The sequence below is a fragment of the Lathyrus oleraceus genome, chromosome 7 (assembly GCF_024323335.1).
Source record: "Lathyrus oleraceus cultivar Zhongwan6 chromosome 7, CAAS_Psat_ZW6_1.0, whole genome shotgun sequence".
NCBI classification, from domain to species: Eukaryota; Viridiplantae; Streptophyta; class Magnoliopsida; order Fabales; family Fabaceae; genus Lathyrus; species Lathyrus oleraceus.
This window is the reverse complement of record NC_066585.1, coordinates 388,922,256-388,942,107: the sequence shown is the minus strand read 5'-3', so window position 1 is coordinate 388,942,107 and position 19,852 is coordinate 388,922,256. Positions and strand designations below refer to the sequence as shown.

The following is a 19,852-nucleotide window of genomic DNA, read 5'->3' as shown; positions in this document are numbered from 1 at the left end:
TTAGGAGATTGGTGTAAATCCATTGATTGGTATCCGGTATCCATGTTTGTTTGTGAGATTGGTATAAGTCCATTGATTGGCATCCGGTATCATTGTTCTGTTTTAGGAGATTGGTGTAAATCCATTGATTGGTATCCGGTATCCACCTTTGTTTGTGAGACTAGTATAAGTCCATTGATTGGCATCTGGTATCATTGTTTTGTTTTAGGAGATTGGTGTAAGTCCATTGATTGGTATCCGGTATCCACCTTTGTTTGTGAGATTGGTATAAGTCCATTGATTGGCATCCGGTATCGCCTTGGTTTGTTCATTTGCCTACTTGCATTGTTGCCTCATTCCAAAGGAGTCACTTGAATCATCTACATATGATTTCAAGAGGTGAACATCTAAGAAGTTTTACTTCCTCACCCTTCCATTTTTGTGTGTGTTTTCAAAACCCCCTTTTCACATTGTTAATTCAAAAACTTTGACAAATATTGTGCAAACATTGTCATCTCTTTTCAAATTAGAAACCTAGGCCTTAGGCCTTTGATTTTTTTTTAAACTCCATTTCCTAATACTTCTTTGAATTGAATTCTAATCATACTTTGACCATCTTTTGTGAATAAATCTTAATTGGTTAATCCAACTCATTCAATTGTTTTGTGGCTTTGTCCATTCTTGATAAGTTTTCATGCATTAGCCATAGGTTTGATTTATCCTAGTTGGTTGATGTTAATCTCACCTTTTTGTCCTTAGTGATTGAATTGTAAGACTTCCTTGCTTATTATAGGGTTAACCCCTCACTAGCAAGTTGAAGCTTTTCTCACGTGGTGGACTCGTTGTTTGTATAAGGTTGAGTTTTCTCCCGTGGATAATGAAAGACCCTAGGGCTTTCGTTTTAAAATGAACCCACTCATATTTTGGAAATCTTTTTGCTGAACTACGGCGTTTTGATCCTTACCTTCCATGGAAAGGTACGTAGGCAACGGGTTCATCCGTTCAAACACAAAAATAATAAATTGTATATTCTTTTCTCATCCTTCCATCATTGTTTGCACAATATGTCATAAACAAATAAACTTTTTTATACAACAAGTGTGAAAAGGGCTCCCTAGGAGTACCTAGGACGTTTTGGGTGCCTCACACCTTCCCATTGCGTAATTAACCCCTTACCCAGATCTCTGATCTTTTCATTAGTTTTCTATGTGTAAAACTTCTTAGGCTTTTGTTCGCTTTTTAGCCATTCCTTTGGATAAATAAAAGTGCGGTGGCGACTCGATTCTTTGTATGCTTTGCTTTTGGTTTAATCAATAAATCATAAAGTGACGAATACACCGCTACAAAAAAGTGGCGACTCTGCTGGGGATCAAGTCCTTGGTGGTTTTACCTACTTTTCACCCTTGTTGTATTATATTTGTTTATGTGTTATATGACATATTTTGTACAATTTGGGATAACTGTATTGATTGTAATGTTTGATTTGCTTGATATACAATGGCTGTTTGCTTTGGTGATCTCTGTGAGATGAGTTCTATACCCGAACTCGAGTGCACCTTAGGATAGGAGAATGGCATAGTCTTGTCGACTTGTGTGGAGTATTCCTTAACAAGTTGACTTGCGAGCCCATTCACTTGGTGGAGGTCATGTTGGACTAATAATGTCACACAAGTTATTTGTGGTTAGGCATTATTCTTTCAATCATGTGCCTTAGAAGCCAAGGACCTTAGTTTACCAAGCCCATCTTGGCCTATTTTTAGGATGTAGTGCGGAGGTCGTTCAGATGTCAGATCTGATGCGATTGTTACGCGATACTACACTCATAAGAGTCTCTCTTAAGAATATTTTTGGAATACGAGTATTCGTTCCTCCGATAATATTCGAAAGATGGGATGATGACTATGGGAACCTCTGGTAGAACATGTCTGGCAGGTTTAAACCCTAGTACACTCCCTTTGGGTGGTTCTTAACCGAGACTCCATGCTCGTGACTCTCAACAAACCCGTGATTCATGGTTGAGTCGTTCAAACAACCTTAATATTAATGGAACCTGGGCGTTGATAAGGTGTAAACCATAATCCGCCAAAACGGATGGTTGATATTAAGGATGATTGAGCCGGTTCATGTATCGTTAATATCAATGGAACTTGGGTGTTGATAAGGTGAAAACCATAATCCACCAAAATGGATGATTGATATTAAGGATACAATGAGCTTTCCCATGACCTTTGTCTGGTGTGACTTGCTTGATCCTTGAGTGTGATTGTTGCATTCATGCATTCATACATTCATCTGCATTCATGTCATCAGAAAAAGAAAATTTTCAAGGAACTTAAAGGGTTTATTTGCAAAAATTTTAGACATGGAAAGACCGAAAAGGCATACAAAGAAGTACAGCTTTAGACAGCCCGATGTGAAAGAGTTAAGGAATCTGACATCCTATGTATTAGATCCCTTGGGTTTCAAAGCTCGTTATGGGAAGCTTCTGCCTCTATTGACTACTCAGGTTGACGAAGGGCTGATGAGTACTTTGGCTCAGTTTTATGATCCTCTGTATCACTGCTTCTCATTTCCGGATTTCCAGTTGTTGCCTACGCTTGAGGAGTATGCTCATCTTATTGGGATCCCGATTCTGGATCAGGTGTCGTTCAGTGGCTTAGAGAGTATTCCGACTTCTCGAGAGATCGCAGACTTGTTGCACATAGATGAATCCCTAATTGAGGCGCATATGACTACCAAAGGTGGAATTCAGGGTCTTCCTTCTGATTTCCTCATCGCTCAAGCTACTGTTTATGGGAAGGCCATGAGTGAGGATGCCTTTGAGGCCATATTTGTGCTGCTCATCTATGGTTTGGTATTGTTCCCCAACATCGACAAATTTGTGGATGTGAACGCCATTAGGATCTTTTCAGTTCTTAATCCCGTTCCGACTCTGTTGGGTGATGCCTATTTCTCTTTGCATCTGAGGAATGCAAAGGATGGAGGAGTTATTGTGTGTTGTTTGCCTCTGTTGTATAAGTGGTTTATTTCTCACTTACCGCAGACGGTTGCTTTTAAGGAGAACAAGGGATGTCTACGGTGGTCTCAGAGACATATGTCTCTCACTAATGATGATATCTCTTGGTATGATCGCGTGTATGATACAGTTCAGATCATTGATTATTGTGGTGAATTCCCTAATGTGCCTCTTCTCGGTACATGTGGTGTGATCAGCTACAATCCTATCTTAGCACGTCGTCAGCTTGAGTTCCCCCTAAAGGATAAACCTCATAACATTCTGTTAGAAGGTGTATTCTTTCAGGAGGGTAAAGATCCCTAAGGCCTGAAAGCCAGGATGGTCCGTGCTTGGCGCAAGATTCACAAGAAGGGTAGAAATGAATTGGGTCCAAAGAACTGCATAGCTTTGGAGCCATATACCTCTTGGGTCAGACAAAGAGCTTCTGAGTATCTGATGCCGTACGATTATCCGAGACCTACATCGTTGGTTGTGGCTGGGCCTTCAACCCTCCCTAACCAAGATGTAGAGGAGTTGAGAGAAGAAGACCTTTCAAGTGCTTGGATCCGTGAAAGAGAAGAGTTGCTTCAGCAAATCAAGGAGAAGGACGCTCTGATTGAGTTTCTCGAGCATCAGGTGATCGATGATCCGAATGATACTTGGACTTCTCTGCTTCCTCAGTCTTCCAAGTTCTGGAAGAGGAAGTATGATCGACTTGCAAAGGAGAAAGCGGATATGGAAGCAGCCTATGAGAGAGAGATCAAGAAGCTTTGTGCATCTCGTCTTCCAGCATCCCGAGCTTCTAGGGATCCATAGGATGTTTATTTTCCTTTTCCCTTGTAATAATCAAAAATGTTGTACTTCTTTGTTCCATATATATTCGATGAGATATTTTCCATATGCTATTAAATGCTTAAAAAATTAAAATTTGCAAATAAGTACCCTAAAAGGTTCCTTGAAAATAAAATAAAGCATATGCACAAGCATCGCATGCATCATTTTGCATAAGCAGGTGTCGTTCTTGGTCTTCTTGTCTGTGGCCTAACTCTGTGCTCTTCATTTATTTTGAAGACAAGCTGATTCACCGGTACTATACCAGAGCCAATTCTGCTAGAGTGATGGATCAATTGGAACAAGAGAACCGTGAGCTGAAGGAAGAGGTCGCTCGTCTGAGTGCTCTGATGGAGCAGTTTCTGTCTGCTCAAAACCAACCTTCTCCACCTCCTGCAACTCCTCCCCAGAGAATGGTCATATCTGAAGTCGTTACTCCGACTGTGCCAGCTGCCATTGCTCACTTTGTGCCTAATGCCATGCCAACCGGGTTTCCGTGGGGTATGCCTCCGGGTTTCATGCCAGATATTCCACCTCAGACTTTTGCTTCCATGCCGGCATCTAGCCCGGTCCTTGCTGCTGCTCCTCCTGTCGTGCATACCATTCCCAGGGTAGACGACACCATCTATCATTCTAAGCCGTCTGAGGGCCCAGATGTTAATGAGAAGATGGATGCAATGAATGATCAATTCCTCGAGCTCCGAAAAGAATTGAAGACCCTCCGAGGGAAAGATCTGTTTGGCAAGTCTACTGCTGAACTTTGCCTTGTTCCCGGTGTTAAGATTCCAATCAAGTTCAAAGTGCCTGACTTTGAAAAATATAAGGGGAACACCTGCCCTCTCGCTCACCTGGTCATGTATGCCAGGAAAATGTCTACGCAAACAGATAATGATCAGCTGCTGATTCATTATTTTCAGGATAGTTTGTCCGGTGCGGCTCTTCGCTGGTATATGAGCCTTGATAGTGCAAACATCCGATCCTTCAACGATCTTGGCGAGGCCTTCGTCAAGCAGTACAAATATAATGTTGATATGGCGCCTGACCGTGATCAACTCAGGGCCATGTCTCAGAAGGATAAAGAGACATTTAAGGAGTACGCCCAGAGGTGGCGAGAGTTAGCAGCTCAGATTACTCCTCCGCTGGAAGAGAAAGAAATGACTAAGATCTTTTTGAAGACTCTTAACTCATTCTATTATGAGCGGATGGTAGCTAGTGCTCCCTCTGATTTCACCGAGATGGTGAACATGGGGATGCGTCTGGAGGAAGGAGTCCGTGAGGGACGTCTGTCGAAGGATGAGAGCTCTTCTAAACGGTATGGGGCGTTTAAGAAGAAAGATGGGGAGGCACATGCTGTGCAATCCCATGCTAAACCAAGAAGACCCTCTGTCAAGAGGAAGCCGGCGCGTCATCAGCACCAGGTGGCTCATATAGCACCTGTTTTCAAAGATAATGCTCAGTATCAGCAGCTTAATCAGCATCAGCAACAACCTCAGTATCAACAGCAGCACCGTCCATAGCAACAGGCTTACCAGCCTCGTGGCAGTACTAGTAACCAAGCTAATCTGAATTATGATAGGAAGAAGATTAGCTTCGATCCCATTCCTATGTCATATGCTGAATTATATCCTTCCTTGTTGGAAAGGAAACTGGTTACTCCCAGGGATCCTCCGGCTGTGCCTGCTAACCCGCAGTGGTGGTATAAGCCAGATCAACACTGTGTTTATCATTCCGGTGCTCCGGGACATAATATTGAGAATTGCTACCCATTGAAGACTAAGGTGCAAGACCTTATGCGGTGTGGTATTCTGAGCTTCGAGGACTCAGGCCTCAATGTTACAAAGAACTCATTGCCCGAGCATGGGAAATCAGTGAACATGGTCCAGGGGTGCCCTAGGAAGTATAAAGTCAAGTATGTGAGTCATATTCGACAGCCATTGGTCGAGTTGCATCGTTTGCTGTGTCAATACAGTCATATGGAGCACGACCATGACAGATGCTGCATTTGCTCCGTCAATAGACTGGGTTGTCGCCAAGTGCGAAGAGAACTTCAAGAGCTGTTGGATGAAGGTACTATAGAGATTCTTCAGAACCGTAATGTTGATGAAGATGAACCAGAAGTGAATGTTATTTCTCCTGTGTTCAAGTTGCCTGAGCCTGTTGTCATCCGTTATGATGGTAGCAAGCCGAAGGTCTCTCATTCTCTGATAATCAAGCATGCAGGCCCTGTGCCTTATTCTTCGGATAGAGCTATTCCGTTCCGGTACAACCCCGTTGCTGTGGAAGATGGGAAAGAAGTACCGTTGCCTTCAACTTCTGTTACCAATATTGCAGACGTGAGCGGATTGACCCGTAGTGGTCGTGTGTTTTCTGCGCCTAAGCCTCAGGCTAGGGTTGTTGCTTCTGATTCTGCTGAATGTCCAGTTGGGACTGCGGTGAATGTTCAGAATCCGGCACTTGTTGCTAAACCCTCCTCTGTACAAAAGACTCCTGCTTCTTCTGTTGGCCCGAGTGGCACTGTGAATGAAGAAAGTGATGAGATGTTGAGGCTCATCAAGAAGAGTGAGTACAATGTTGTAGACCAGCTTCTACAAACTCCTTCCAAAATCTCCGTTTTATCTTTGCTGCTGAATTCAGAACCCCATAGGGAGGCTCTGCAGAAAGTTTTGGATCTGGCTTATGTTGATCATGACGTCACCATAGAACAGTTTGACAGTATTGTTGCAAACATCACTGCTTGCAACACCTTGAGTTTCTGTGACGCTGATCTCCCTGAGGAGGGAAGAGACCACAACATGGCTTTACATATCTCTATGAACTGCAAGACTGATGATATGTCCAACGTGCTAGTTGACACTGGGTCATCTCTTAATGTATTGCCAAAGACCACACTCTCTCGATTGTCATATCAGGGGCCTCCCATGAGGCAGAGTGGTGTTGTTGTGAAGACTTTTGATGGGTCGCGTAAGACTGTGATTGGGGAAGTTGATCTCCCAATCAAGATTGGACCTAGTGATTTCCAAGTTACCTTCCAGGTTATGGATATCCACCCATCATATAGTTGTCTCCTTGGTAGACCATGGATTCACGAGGTTGGCGCCGTGACATCCACCCTACACCAGAAGCTGAAATTCGTCAAGAATAAGAAACTGGTTGTGGTAGGGGGAGAAAAGGCTCTCCTGGTTAGCCACTTGTCTTCTTTCTCTTATATTGATGCTGAGGATGAAGTTGGAACGCCTTTCCAAGCTTTATCTGTTGTTGAGCCAATTGAGAAGAAGTCTCCTTCATTTGCTTCCTATCGAGATGCGAAACTGGCCATTGAATGTGGTGCAGTTGCTGGTTTAGGGAAGATGATTGAGCTTGAAGACAATAAGTCCCGGGCTGGCATTGGCTATTCTTCTGGGGAATTCAACGAGCATGGTTTGTTCAAGAGTGGAGGTTTTATCCATGCTGATCGACCTGAGGAAGCTGCTGCTATTCTGGAAGAGGATGCAGAGGATTTGAGCAACTTCATCATACCTGGTGGTGTCTGCCACAATTGGGTCGTTGTAGATGTTCCTACAGTCATTCATAGATCAGAGTAATGGTTCACTTTGTTCAAAACCCTTCTCCCATGCCAAAAGGAGAAGAGATGACATTGTTGGCAGCATATATACAATGATATTTCATTCAATTAATGCATTGTTAAACATTTGTTTTTCCATTTGTTTTCACTTTTTGCTTTTGCATGAAATCAGTGATCACAAAAAAACCCATAAAAACAAGAATAAAAGCAATCTTTTCATCTGCATAATGGTTTGCTTGTTTAAATTCTCAAGTATTTTTTATTAACCAAAATCATTATGCAGGTTGATTCTAAAACCCATTGAACATAATGATCCAACGCCATCTCCCAATTTTGAATTCCCTGTATTCGAGGCAGAGGAAGATGATGTTGAAGGGATTCCTGGTGAGATTACCCGTCTCCTCGAGCACGAGAAGAAGATCATTCAGCCGCATCTTGAAGATTTGGAAACAGTCAACTTGGGGTCTGAGGATTGGGTTCGTATGGTGAAGATTGGGGCACTTCTTGAAGAGTCTGTCAAGAAGGGGTTAATCAGTTTGCTACGAGAATATTCTGATATCTTTGCTTGGTCGTATGAAGACATACCGGGTCTAGATACAGATATTGTGCAACATTTCCTACCTTTGAAGCCTGAGTGCGTGCCTGTGAAGCAGAAGCTCAGAAGAACTCATCCAGATATGGCAGTGAAGATCAAAGAGGAAGTTCAGAAGCAAATTGATGTGGGGTTTCTCGTGACTTCTACATATCCTCAATGGGTGGCCAATATTGTGCCAGTGCCTAAGAAGGACGGAAAAGTCCGTATGTGTGTTGATTACAGAGATTTGAATAAGGCTAGTCCTAAAGATGATTTTCCTCTACCACACATTGATATGTTGGTAGACAATACAGCTAAATTCAAAGTCTTTTCGTTTATGGACGGATTTTCTGGTTATAATCAAATCAAGATGGCACCCGAGGATATGGAGAAGACAACATTCATCACACCTTGGGGAACATTCTGTTATCGAGTGATGCCCTTCGGTTTGAATAACGCCGGAGCCACGTATCAACGAGCTATGACTACCTTGTTTCATGATATGATGCACAAGGAGATAGAGGTCTATGTTAATGATATGATTGCTAAGTCCCGAACGGAAGTTGAACATGTTGAGCATTTGTTGAAGCTTTTTCAGCGTTTGAGGAAGTTTAGGCTTCGTCTGAATCCGAACAAATGTACATTTGGAGTCCGTTCCGGCAAGTTGTTGGGTTTTGTCGTCAGCGAGAGAGGTATTGAGGTTGATCCTGCAAAGGTCAAAGCAATACAAGAGATGCCTGCGCCCAAAACTGAGAAGCAAGTCCGAGGTTTTCTTGGCCGCTTGAACTATATTTCCAGATTTATATCCCACATGACTGCCACATGTGCACCGATATTCAAGCTCCTCCAGAAAGATCAGTCTCATGATTAGACCGAGGATTGCCAGAAAGCTTTCGACAGTATCAAAGAGTATCTGTCTGAACCTCCGATCTTGTCTCCGCCTGTGGAAGGAAGACCTCTGATTATGTACTTGACTGTTCTTGAAGACTCGATGGGCTGTGTACTCGGTCAACAAGATGAGTCAGGGAAGAAAGAATCTGCTATATACTACCTCAGTAAGAAGTTTACTGATTGTGAGTCTCGATACTCTATGCTTGAGAAGACGTGTTGTGCTTTGGCTTGGGCTGCTAAGCGTTTGCGCCAGTACATGATACATCATACTACTTAGTTGATATCCAGAATGGATCCAATTAAGTATATTTTCGAGAAGCCTGCTTTAACTGGGAGGATTGCCCGTTGGCAGATGTTGTTGTCGGAGTATGATATCAAGTATCGAGCTCAGAAAGCTATCAAAGGTAGTATCTTGGCTGACCATCTAGCGCACCAGCCGATTGAAGATCATCAGTCTGTTCAGTACGACTTCCCAGATGAGGAGATTCTGTATTTGAAAATGAAAGATTGTGATGAGCCTACACTTGATGAAGGTCCGGAACCTGGTTCCAGATGGACGTTGGTGTTTGATGGCGCTGTAAATCAGTACGGAAATGGAATTGGGGCAGTAATCATTACTCCTCATGGCACGCATATTCCGTTTACAGCAAGGCTAACTTTCAAATGCACGAATAATATGGCTGAGTATGAGGCCTGTCTTATGGGATTAGAAGAATGTATTGATTTGAGAATCAAGCATCTTGATGTGTATGGTGATTCGGCCCTAGTTGTTAATCAGATCAAGGGTGAGTGGGAGACGAATCAGCCTGGTCTCATTCCGTACAGAGATTATGCGAGGAGGATTTCAACGTTCTTTACAGAAGTTGACTTTCATCATATTCCTCGAGAGGATAATCGGATGGCAGATGCTCTTGCTACGCTTGCTTCAATGATTATGGTCAAGTATTGGAATGAAGTTCCCAACATTGCCGTGATGCGCTTGGATAGACCAGCTCACGTGTTTGCAGTTGAAGAAGTGAATGATGACAAGCCTTGGTATTTTGATATTAAGAATTTCCTCCAGAACCAGGTTTACCCGCCTGGGGCATCTGTGAAAGATAGGAAAACTTTGAGAAGGTTGTCAGGCAGTTTCTACCTCAGCGGTGAAGTGTTGTATAAGAGAAATTTTGACATGGTTTTGCTCAGATGCGTGGATAGACACAAAGCAAACTTGTTGATGACTGAGGTCCATGAGGGTTCATTTGGTACTCATTCCAATGGACATGCCATGGCTAGAAAGATGTTGAGAGCAGGCTACTATTGGCTGACAATGGAGTCTGACTGCTGCAAATATGTGAAGAAATGCCACAAGTGTCAGATTTACGCGGATAAGATTCATATTCCTCCGACACTTCTGAATGTGATTTCATCACCATGGCCTTTCTCTATGTGGGGAATCGACATGATCGGCATGATTGAGCCGAAAGCGTCCAATGGACACAGGTTTATTCTCGTAGCAATTGATTACTTCACCAAATGGGTTGAAGCCGCTTCGTATGCGAATGTAACCAGGCAGGTGGTTGTGAAGTTTATTAAGAATCAGCTGATTTGCCGTTATGGTGTGCCAGATAAGATCATTACTGATAATGGATCTAATCTGAATAATAAAATGATGGATGAGTTGTGCGCTGAGTTCAAGATTGCACACCATAATTCCTCTCCTTACAGACCTAAGATGAATGGGGCTATTGAAGCTGCTAATAAGAATATCAAGAAGATTATCCAGAAGATGACAGTTACGTACAAAGATTGGCATGAGATGCTTCCATTTGCTTTGCATGGTTATCGTACATCTGTCCGCACTTCAACAGGGGCAACCCCTTTTTCTCTTGTTTACGGCATGGAGGTTGTTCTCCCGGTAGAGGTGGAGATCCCATCAATTAGAGTCTTGATGGAAGCCAAGTTGACTGATGCTGAATGGATTCAAAGTCGTTATGACCAGCTGAATTTGATCGAAGAGAAGAGATTGACTGCCATGTGCCATGGTCAGTTATATCAGCAGAGAATGAAGAAAGCATTCGATAAGAAGGTCAAGCCTCGTGTGTTTCGAGAAGGAGACCTCGTGCTCAAGAAAGTCTTGTCTTTCGCGCTCGATTCCAGGGGCAGGTGGACTCCAAACTACGAGGGCCCATATGTTATTAAGAGAGCCTTTTCAGGCGGTGCACTGATTCTTACAACAATGGATGGGGAGGATTTCACTCGTCCTGTGAATTCAGATGCAGTCAAGAAATACTTTGCCTAAAAAAAAGTATATGCAAATGAAAAACAGAATAGCTCGCTAAGTTGAAAACCCGAAAGGGCGGCTTAGGTAAAAATGAGCGTCTCGGTGGAGAATCTGCAAGGGTGATCCAGGCAAAAGTTAGAGACACGAAAAAAAAAGTATATTTGCATCCCGCTAGATTGAGTACCTCACCCTGGGGCAATCTAGGCAAAAGTTAGGGATTTGGCAAGTAACTGCATCCTGACAAGACTTTCTGTTCCGCAGCTGTCTTTTCGTCAGAGGTTCTCGATTCATCGTCGACTGAAGCTTCGAATACATCGAGATTCAAATTGGTAGAGAAAGGATCATTATGTTCAATGTAGCCCTCTTCCAATATATATCACTGATTTCGAATTTGTACAGATCTATGGAGTCTTGCCATTTGCAGGCTACCATTCCATCAAATCAATTTGAGCTTTTTATCCAATTATTTGCACTCTTATTTGTTTCAATTCAACAAATGTTTTGCATGTTTTAATTGATAAAATGTCATTGTTTTCAACAAATAAATTTTTTCAAAATTGTTGTTTTAAACAAAGTGAACATTCACAATGATGAAAGGATACTTAAGAATTTCTCAGTGCTCTCCCAAGGGTGGCATGATTTTCAACAGGTAAGACATTTGTTCATATTCCTGACATGGTTGTATCCTCTTTATCCTGCTTTGTTGTTGGGGTTGTTCCCCAAGCAGAGTTGTTGTTATGGGTTGTTCCCCAAGCAGAGTGCTTGTTGAAAATTTTGTTTTCTTCTCCAGCAGTATTCTCTCCCAGCATGGGTGTTTTCCTTTTGGAAGATTCGGTAGTTGGTGGTTTGAAACCCCGGTACCCCGTCACTCTCTCCAGTGCAGTCGCTAGCGGAGTTGTTGTTTCTCTCCTCAGCATGGTTGCTTTCTTTTTGAAGATTCAGTGGTTGGTGGATTGATATCCCGGTACTTTACCGCTTTCCTCAGCATTGTCGCCAGCGGAGTTGTTGCTATCTCCCCACCAGAGCGTTTAGCCTTCAGCAGGGTAGTGATTATTTTCCCCCTCAGCAGTTGTTGTTTTGTTTTTGGAAGGTGTAGCATTCGGTGGTTGATCCCCCAGCTCTCCTCCATATCCCCAGTGGGTCCTTCAGTGGATTCCCTAGCCGTCAGTAGATTTGTGGTTTGGTGGATTGTATTTATGCAAAATCCCCAAAAGAGTTGGTATCCCCAACAGAGTCAAGATTGCATCTGTGATAATCCCCACAGAGTCTCCGCCAGAGCTGGTATCCTCGACAGAGTTGCTTTTGTGGTAGTTTCTGCTTATTAAAATCTCTGTTTCCCCAGTAGGGTCAGTTGGTGGTCTAGCATCCAGAGATTGGGTTGATTTCCTAATTGCTTTTGATCCTCAGTAGAGTGGCTTGTTGCAGAATCTACTTGTGTGATCTGTTTTTCCATCAGTGGGTGTTTTCCCGATGGAGTGGCTACTTGTGTTCTCCCCAGGTAGAGTTGCTTGTGCAGTAGATTCTACATGGATGATTTGTTCTCCCTCAGTGGGTTGTTCCCCAGCGGAATTGTGTGGAGTTGCTTTCGTGGCAGTTCTCGCCTGTGTAGTGAACTCTTGTTCTCAGTCGATACTGAGGATCTCCCTGCAGATATCTCGGGATTTCTCCTTTTCCCCAACAGATTTGTCTTTATGGCCGTTGTTGCCTGTTGTGACTTTCTGTTCACCAGTTGGGTTGATTATTGATCCATCACTCAGAGATTTCGTGATATCCTCTAATCTTTTGCCTTCCCGCAGATCTTTGCTTTTCAGCATTTGGATCTCCGGCAGATTGGCTTTCCAGTTGGTTTTTCCCCTGGAAGTGTAGTACCGGGCGTGTGATTCCTGGGCCTGTTCGTGTTAGATATGTATGTTTTGTCAGCATTCATCAAACATAAATCACGCATATTCATGCATATTTTCAACATTCAGATATTCATGTTGCATTTTTGCCATATATCTCTTGTTTGTCGTCTCCTGCTATGGGTGATATAGATCTCCAATAGATCTTCCCAAGCAGATGTCGGGTGTCTAATCTCTTCATATAGAGTCAGCCCCATAAGCAGAAAGTGTTTGTCTTTCCTTCTGCAGTTTCCCACTGAGATATATCCTCGTGGATGACGGTTTTTTCCGTTTCCTCCCAACACATATATTGGGATGGATCTTCCTATTTGAGTTATATCCTCATAGGATGAGTCTTGATTCAGCCTGTCTTTTCAGTTTGACCCTGAATTGGCATTTGTCAGCTGTTTCTCGTGCTTCCCTGTGGAATAAATGAATAAATTGCCCAGTAACCGGCAATAATTCTTTTTATCCCCAGCGGAGTTTGGGCCTCTACCTTCATACCGGTAGTTGTAAGTCCTATGTTCCCTCTTCTTGGCGGAATTTATGGTTAAATACCTTTTATTCCTCAGCAAGAGTCGATGGTTTTCTACCCAGTATTCGGTAGTCGTAAATCCTAGTTTTTCTGCTCTTCAGCAGTTGGTGGTTTGTTATAAACCCTATTTTGTTTCCTTGCGGAATTGTGATTCTTTCATTCCCACGCGGACGTTTTGGTTTTCTACCCCGTATTCGGTGGATGTAAACCCTATCTTTTATCCTCATCAGAGTTTTGGCCACTACCCCGTATTCGGTAGTTGTAAGTCCTATCTCTTTTTCCCTAGCAGAGGTAACCTTTGTGGTTCAGTCTGGTTGATGGTGGATTTTGTGGTCTTCTACCCAGTATTCGGTAGTTGTAAATCCCATGTTGTTGTGGTTTTATTCCCCGACGGAGTCTGTGTTTTCTTGTGGATAATTGTCGGATGCTAGCAACCCTATCCCCAGCCAGAGTTTTGGTCTTCTACCCCGTATTCGGTAGTTGTAAACCCTAATTTCTCCCCTTTGCAGAGTTAACCTTGTTGTTCATCCTAACCGATGATGGTTACTCTTTGTGGTTATCTTCATCCGTTATTCGGTGTTGATATTCCTCCCTTGCTTCTGGATAATTGCCTTTTGCTAGCAATTGTATCCCCAGCAGTCTTCTGGATCATTGTCGTATGCTTGCAATGTTATCCCCTTTGAAGTCACCAGCAAGTCCTTGTGGATAATTGTTGTTTATGCAATTCATCCCCAGCGGGTCTTCTTTCATTTACCCTTTTTGCTTGGTAATGATTGTTGCTCCCTTTGATTGGTCATCTTTATATACCTAGTTTTGGTATCCCGATGCCTTTCTTTTCGGTCGATTTATCCTTTATTAACCCAGTAGCCGGTTGTGGATAATCTTCCATGCGAGTGTATTATCCACGTTCTGACGGTAATGGATAATACATCTCATGCACTCTACAGTTGAAGCCTGTTGTGTTTCCTCAGTCGAGTAAGATTCGTTTTTCCTTCATGGAATCGAATATTCTTTGTCTCCTAGATGATTGCCGGATGCTTGCAATTTATCCCCTGTGAGTTATCTTTCGTTTACCCTGTTGTTGTTGGTATCGATTGTCTCTCTTTTTGGTTGATCACCTATTATATACCCAGTAACCGGTATCTCTGGTGTCTCTTCCTTTTCGAGTGTATTATTCATGTTCTGACGGTAATGAATAATATATCTCATTCGCTCTTTGGTTGGAATCCTTTGTTGATTTTCTCCAGCGGAGTAAGATTCATATTCTTTGTAGAATCGAATATCCATCCTTTGATAAGTTTGCGTTTTTCTCTTTCAGGATGATGAGTGTTTTGGCATATATACCAATTCACGTTTTCGGTAGGTCACCTATTATATACCCAGTAGCCAGTATCCCTGGTGTTTCCTTCCATGCGAGTATATTGTCTACGTTCTGACGGTAATAGATGATATATCTCATGCGAGTATGCTATCCACGTTCTGACGGTAATGGATATTATATCTCATGCGCTCTTTGGGTTTGTTTCCCCAGCTGAGTAAGATTCGTTTTCCCGTTGCGGATTCGAATGTCCATCCTGTAAGTCGATTTGCTTTTTCAAGCCCTCCTTTCGGATGATGAGTGTTTTGGCATATATACCAATTCACGTTTTCGGTAGGTCACCTATTATATACCCAGTAACCGGTATCCCTGGTGTTCCTTCCTTTCTGCTCCCTATTATGACTTTGGTCCCCTGTGGAGTCAGATTTTCCTGAGTTGATGTACCTTTTTCAGGTCTTTCTCAGATGTTTGGTTGATTGATATCTCTCACCCTTATACCGGTCTTAGATATTCATTCTTCCTAAGCTTGTTACCCTTATACCGGTAACACCTCATTCTTTGTTGCTTCCCCAAGAGAGTCTCTTTGTTAGACCTTCTCCAGTGGAGTTTCCTGTGGTGATTTTTACCCTTTTGCTGTATTGGCGTTTTCCCCAATATATGCAGTTTTCCCTGACAGGGAGGTTCTTTGTGAATCTTTTTCCCCAGTCCGAGTCCGGATTTTCATCCGAAGTATCCTTTGTGGATAGTTTGAGTCAGCTTGTGTCTTTCCAATGGAGGTGTCTTCCTTTGGAAATCTTCTTTTCCCCAGTTCGAGTCCTTTACTCCCCAGTAAAGTCTCCAGTTTAGTTTTGTTCCCCCTAGTTCAGAGATTCTAAAGGGAACATCGTGATTTAGGCCATCAGTAGCCTGCTTTCCATCTAGCGCATAGCCTTCAGTTCTTGTTGCCTTTACAGCCTCTGCTTCCCCTACGTCAATCATGTTGATTTCGACAGGTTCAGCATAATTTGTATCAGCAATGTTGAGGGGATTAGCGTCAACCTTCATCTGGTTTTTTCCTTTATCAGCGAACTTGAGGCGGCCATCCCTAATTGCATTCTGAATAAGATCCCTGAAAAGAAAGCATTGTGAGGTTTTATGGCCTAAAAAATTGTGATATTTACAGAAGCCTTTTTTCTTTCGTTGTTCTAATGGAGGAATTTTGGTATTATGAGGCACTATCATTTGGCCATCTTTTACTAATAAATCGAAGATCTCGTCACATTTGGTAACATCAAATGTGTAAGTCTTTTTAGGAAATCTATTATTCTTTTCAGTTTCGATAGGGTTCCTGCCATTCGAAGGTGTAAGTAATTTGCAGGCATAAGGTGGTGCTTTTTTTAATTCAGCCAAATCTACTTCGAATTCCTCAAGACCATAAGGGTCATCAGAGATTTCAGACTCCCCATCTTCGAATTCGACATAAGCAACCCTCTCTTTCTTATAATTCTTATTCGCTCTTGCCTTTTCTGATTTTAAGCGTTCGACCTGTCGAACCCTGTCTGCTAATTAGGCCATATCTCTTAGATGTTGGGTATCTAACTTTTTCCTGATGGAATAGTCTAAACCTCCAGCGGCCATTTCGACCAACTTGTGTTCAGACACTATTGTAAAGCATCTAGATTTCAACAAACGGAACCTATTCAGATAATCATCTATAGGTTCGGTGAATTTTCTTTTGATACTGGCTAATTCCTTAAGACTTATCTTAGTTTGGCCCATGTAGAATTGCTCATGAAACAATCTTTCCAAATGAGGCCAAGCATCTATGGAATTTGGTGGCAAAGTTGTAAACCACGTGAAGGCGTTCTTTGTTAAAGAACTGGGGAAATATTTCGTTCTTAGGTTCTCACTGTTCGCCAAATCCCCTGCCTCAGTCATGTATTTGGCTATGTGTTCTATAGTGGATTCACTAGTGTCCCCTGAGAATTTGGTGAACTTAGGGATTTTACAACCCCTTGGTAATTCTATTTGTAGGACATATTCTGATAAAGGAGAGGAATAATTTGGCCGTCGAATTCCTGTATTCAGGCCATTCTGGGCCATGATTCTCTCTATCATACTAGTTAAGTCATTTTCCATCATGTTTTCCCGCCTGACCCTATGAATTACTTCGTCTGCATCCTGGTCTCTATTAACCATTATCACTCTCCTAGGTTGTTCTTCAGGGACTTCCCGTCGAATTGACTGTTGTTCCAATCTTGCCCCTATGACCCTTTCGTCAGGCGCTTGCCTTGGTGGTCGAACCTGATCTATAGTTGGTTCTTCTCCCTGGATTATAACCTGGTTTGGCCTGCGTCGAACAGAAGACTGTGGAGCGCCTAGGAAATCTGATATGCGTCCCATCTACGCTGACAGTTGTTGGTATGTTTGGGCATTGTCAGTGTTAGTCCGATTCACATTCTGTATCAGGGGAGAAAAAATGATATTCATTTCTCTGGCCAGAACTCCTACCATATCATGGTTACTGGCATCAATTTGTTGTCTAAAGGTTTCCTGGTTATTCGTTGTAAGGGTAGGTAATAAGGTGGGGACTCCTTGTGATTGGGTATTTCGACCTACATGGTTCATGCCATAGCCAGAATTTTGAATTGGCGAAATAAATGTATTATGTGGTTGAGTATATATGGAAGAATTGTTTTGAAGTCCCGCCATGGCGGTAGATGGCATTCCATATGGGTATTCTCTCAAAGGCCTAAAGTTCTCGAATCCTGGTGGCCTAGAGGTTGAAATTGCAGGAATGTCTGCTACGCCTGACATAATAGGCATTGTTGTCGAATTATGCAAGGCCATGGATCCAGATGTTGGTATGGCCTGTGCACTAGGGATCTCAGTGGATACATCAATCGAATTTGCTCCGATTGTGCATGTTCCTTGGGGAGGGAATTGTTCCCCTTGACTGGTTGTATTAACCATCTTTTTTGCGTTTTTTCTGTTGGTTATAGGTTGTGAATTGTTGGCTATCCTACCACTTCTAAGGATCATACAACACTAATTTTTAAACCAAAAGAATAACAACAATTTTATATTGTAAAAGTAAAGCAAACTATTGTAATTAACAATTCTTTTGACACTGTCCCACCAGGTGTGCCAATTTGTTTACCAGTGATTTCTGATAAACAACCGCTAGTCTTCCAATATTATATATTTTTGGTAACTTACAGGATCGACTAGGTTGATCCTAGGACATGTGTCTCAAGAACTATTATTACGGTGATTTGACTCATGGTTAAGTTTGTTTCTGGTTTATGAACAACGAAAAGTGTTTTGACAACAATTCTAAACGAAATTTATGACTTTATGAATAAAGAGTAAATGACGATAACTTTGTAGGAAAGGTTTTTTTTAAAGATAACGAAAGTACTTGGAAAAGGTGAAGATAAGTGACTTGAAGTAAATGTTTTAAGTTTTGAGAAAGTACTGCAAATGAAAACTTGGCGAAATGTAAATGCAAAGGTAAAAATGATGATAAAATACTGAAAATAAGGGCAATTCGACAGAAGAAAAGACAGTGAATAATTTTAATTTAAATAACTTGCATGAAATAGATAACATGAATGAAATTATGGTGTTCTTCATACATACATTTTCAGCATAAAACTTTTTTCTCTCGCTCTGGTACTTTGAGTATTTTTGTGAATTTCTATATATCTGTTTGAACACCCCTGAAATCTAAAACTAAGACCCCTATTTATAACAATTCGACCCTAACGGACTCTACACAGATGACTGCCATGTTCGACATTTTTAAGCGTTGCATGTCTCAGATGTTTCCACGTGTTGGCCTGACGAAATTGCTTCGTTTAAATTTCAAATCTTTCCCGCTTGAAGCTTCGAATCTGTCAAAACGCCTATGTCGAAGAGAACTTTGTGGAGATCCAAAAAAATCTTCTAAGTCTCAGGCTTCGACAAGAAAGATTTGTTTACCCAAGAAAATAATTCAACAAATAGCTTCGACACAACCATTTTTATTTATTCTCCAAAACGTAACACTTTCAAAGAACTTCAACTATTTGTCGAAATCTCCAGTTAACACCCACTTAAAAGAAAGTGCCCCATTTATGGTAAATCATTACCTAGTATTGGAACTACCATCTATACCATTTTCACACGCAACCTCAGCACAACCACTTCAATCTTCATCAAACTGTATCGACCATCTCTGCTAGGGCAACAGAAATTCTTTCACAAGCTCAACAAGATGTCACAACATCCGTCATCTTCTGGTTCTAAACCTACTCACAAAGCAAGAACACCCTCAATGGATTTTCTGGATGAAGACATTTTGGAAGTGATTCCTCTATCAGTCATCCTAGGCGACGCCCCTGGTCCATCTTCCACTGCAGGAAACACTCAAGGTAACAGTTCTGATAACCCTCCCTCTAAGGATGACATGCATTATACTAATCGTGTCATTAGGAATCTGGTCACGAGGATCCTAAATGAAGGACACTCAGTCAAGGGATTTTTGACTCCTCTGTCTAGAAGGGACCCCTCACCTGAGGTGGAGCCTCAAACTGAGAAAGATGATGAATCATCTAGGTCAGAGAAAGATATTGCTGCAGAAGGACTGTGTTCTTTAGGAAAAACCATGCCTAGTAAGAAACCTGTAGATGCTTCTCAGTCTAAGAAGCATGGCACTGCTGAGAAGGTGATTGATTTGGAAGAAGAGAGCTCAGATGATGAAGATGACACCTTGCTTCATCCCTTGGAGCCAAGGGTTGCTAAGAGAATGAAGACCAGGAAGGGGAGGTCTGTGGCTGAGATGATGACAGCCAGAACTAGTAAGAAGGCTACTGCTTTAGGTCCATCAAAGTCATGGAGTAAAGTGGAAGTTAAGAAGAGAAAGGTCAGAGAAAGTTCTGATTCTGAGGATGATGTTGAAGACGATGTCCCAGACATCTCTCTTGTCAAAAAGCAAACTGTTAGAAAATCTCCAGCTAAGGTTGCTGCTGTGCATCTGGATAACATTTCCTTACATCTGGAAG

The 19,852-nt window shown here is 42.2% G+C and overlaps 1 protein-coding gene across 1 annotated transcript; it reads right to left on the bottom strand.

The window, feature by feature from the left end:
* Positions 1-13,375: 13,375 nt before the first annotated feature.
* Positions 13,376-17,210, bottom strand: LOC127103974 (uncharacterized). The gene is made up of 3 exons (XM_051041198.1): positions 16,433-17,210; positions 15,651-16,366; positions 13,376-13,396 (listed from the first exon to the last, which is right to left on the bottom strand). The coding sequence occupies exons 1-3, from the start codon at positions 17,208-17,210 to the stop codon at positions 13,376-13,378; spliced, it is 1,515 nt and encodes a 504-aa protein (XP_050897155.1).
* Between the last annotated feature and the right edge of the window lie 2,642 nt (positions 17,211-19,852).

Bases quoted from the DNA above. Each gene is read 5' to 3' on its own strand.
- LOC127103974 (XM_051041198.1), bottom strand. From the start codon at position 17,210: ATGGGACGCATATCAGATTTCCTAGGCGCTCCACAGTCTTCTGTTCGA. The intron at 16,367-16,432 runs GTTTAGACTATT...CCTAATTAGCAG, and splicing joins GGTCGAAATGGCCGCTGGAG to ACAGGGTTCGACAGGTCGAA. The intron at 13,397-15,650 runs GTAAAGGACTCG...TTTATTCCACAG, and splicing joins ACTGGAGACTTTACTGGGGA to GGAAGCACGAGAAACAGCTG.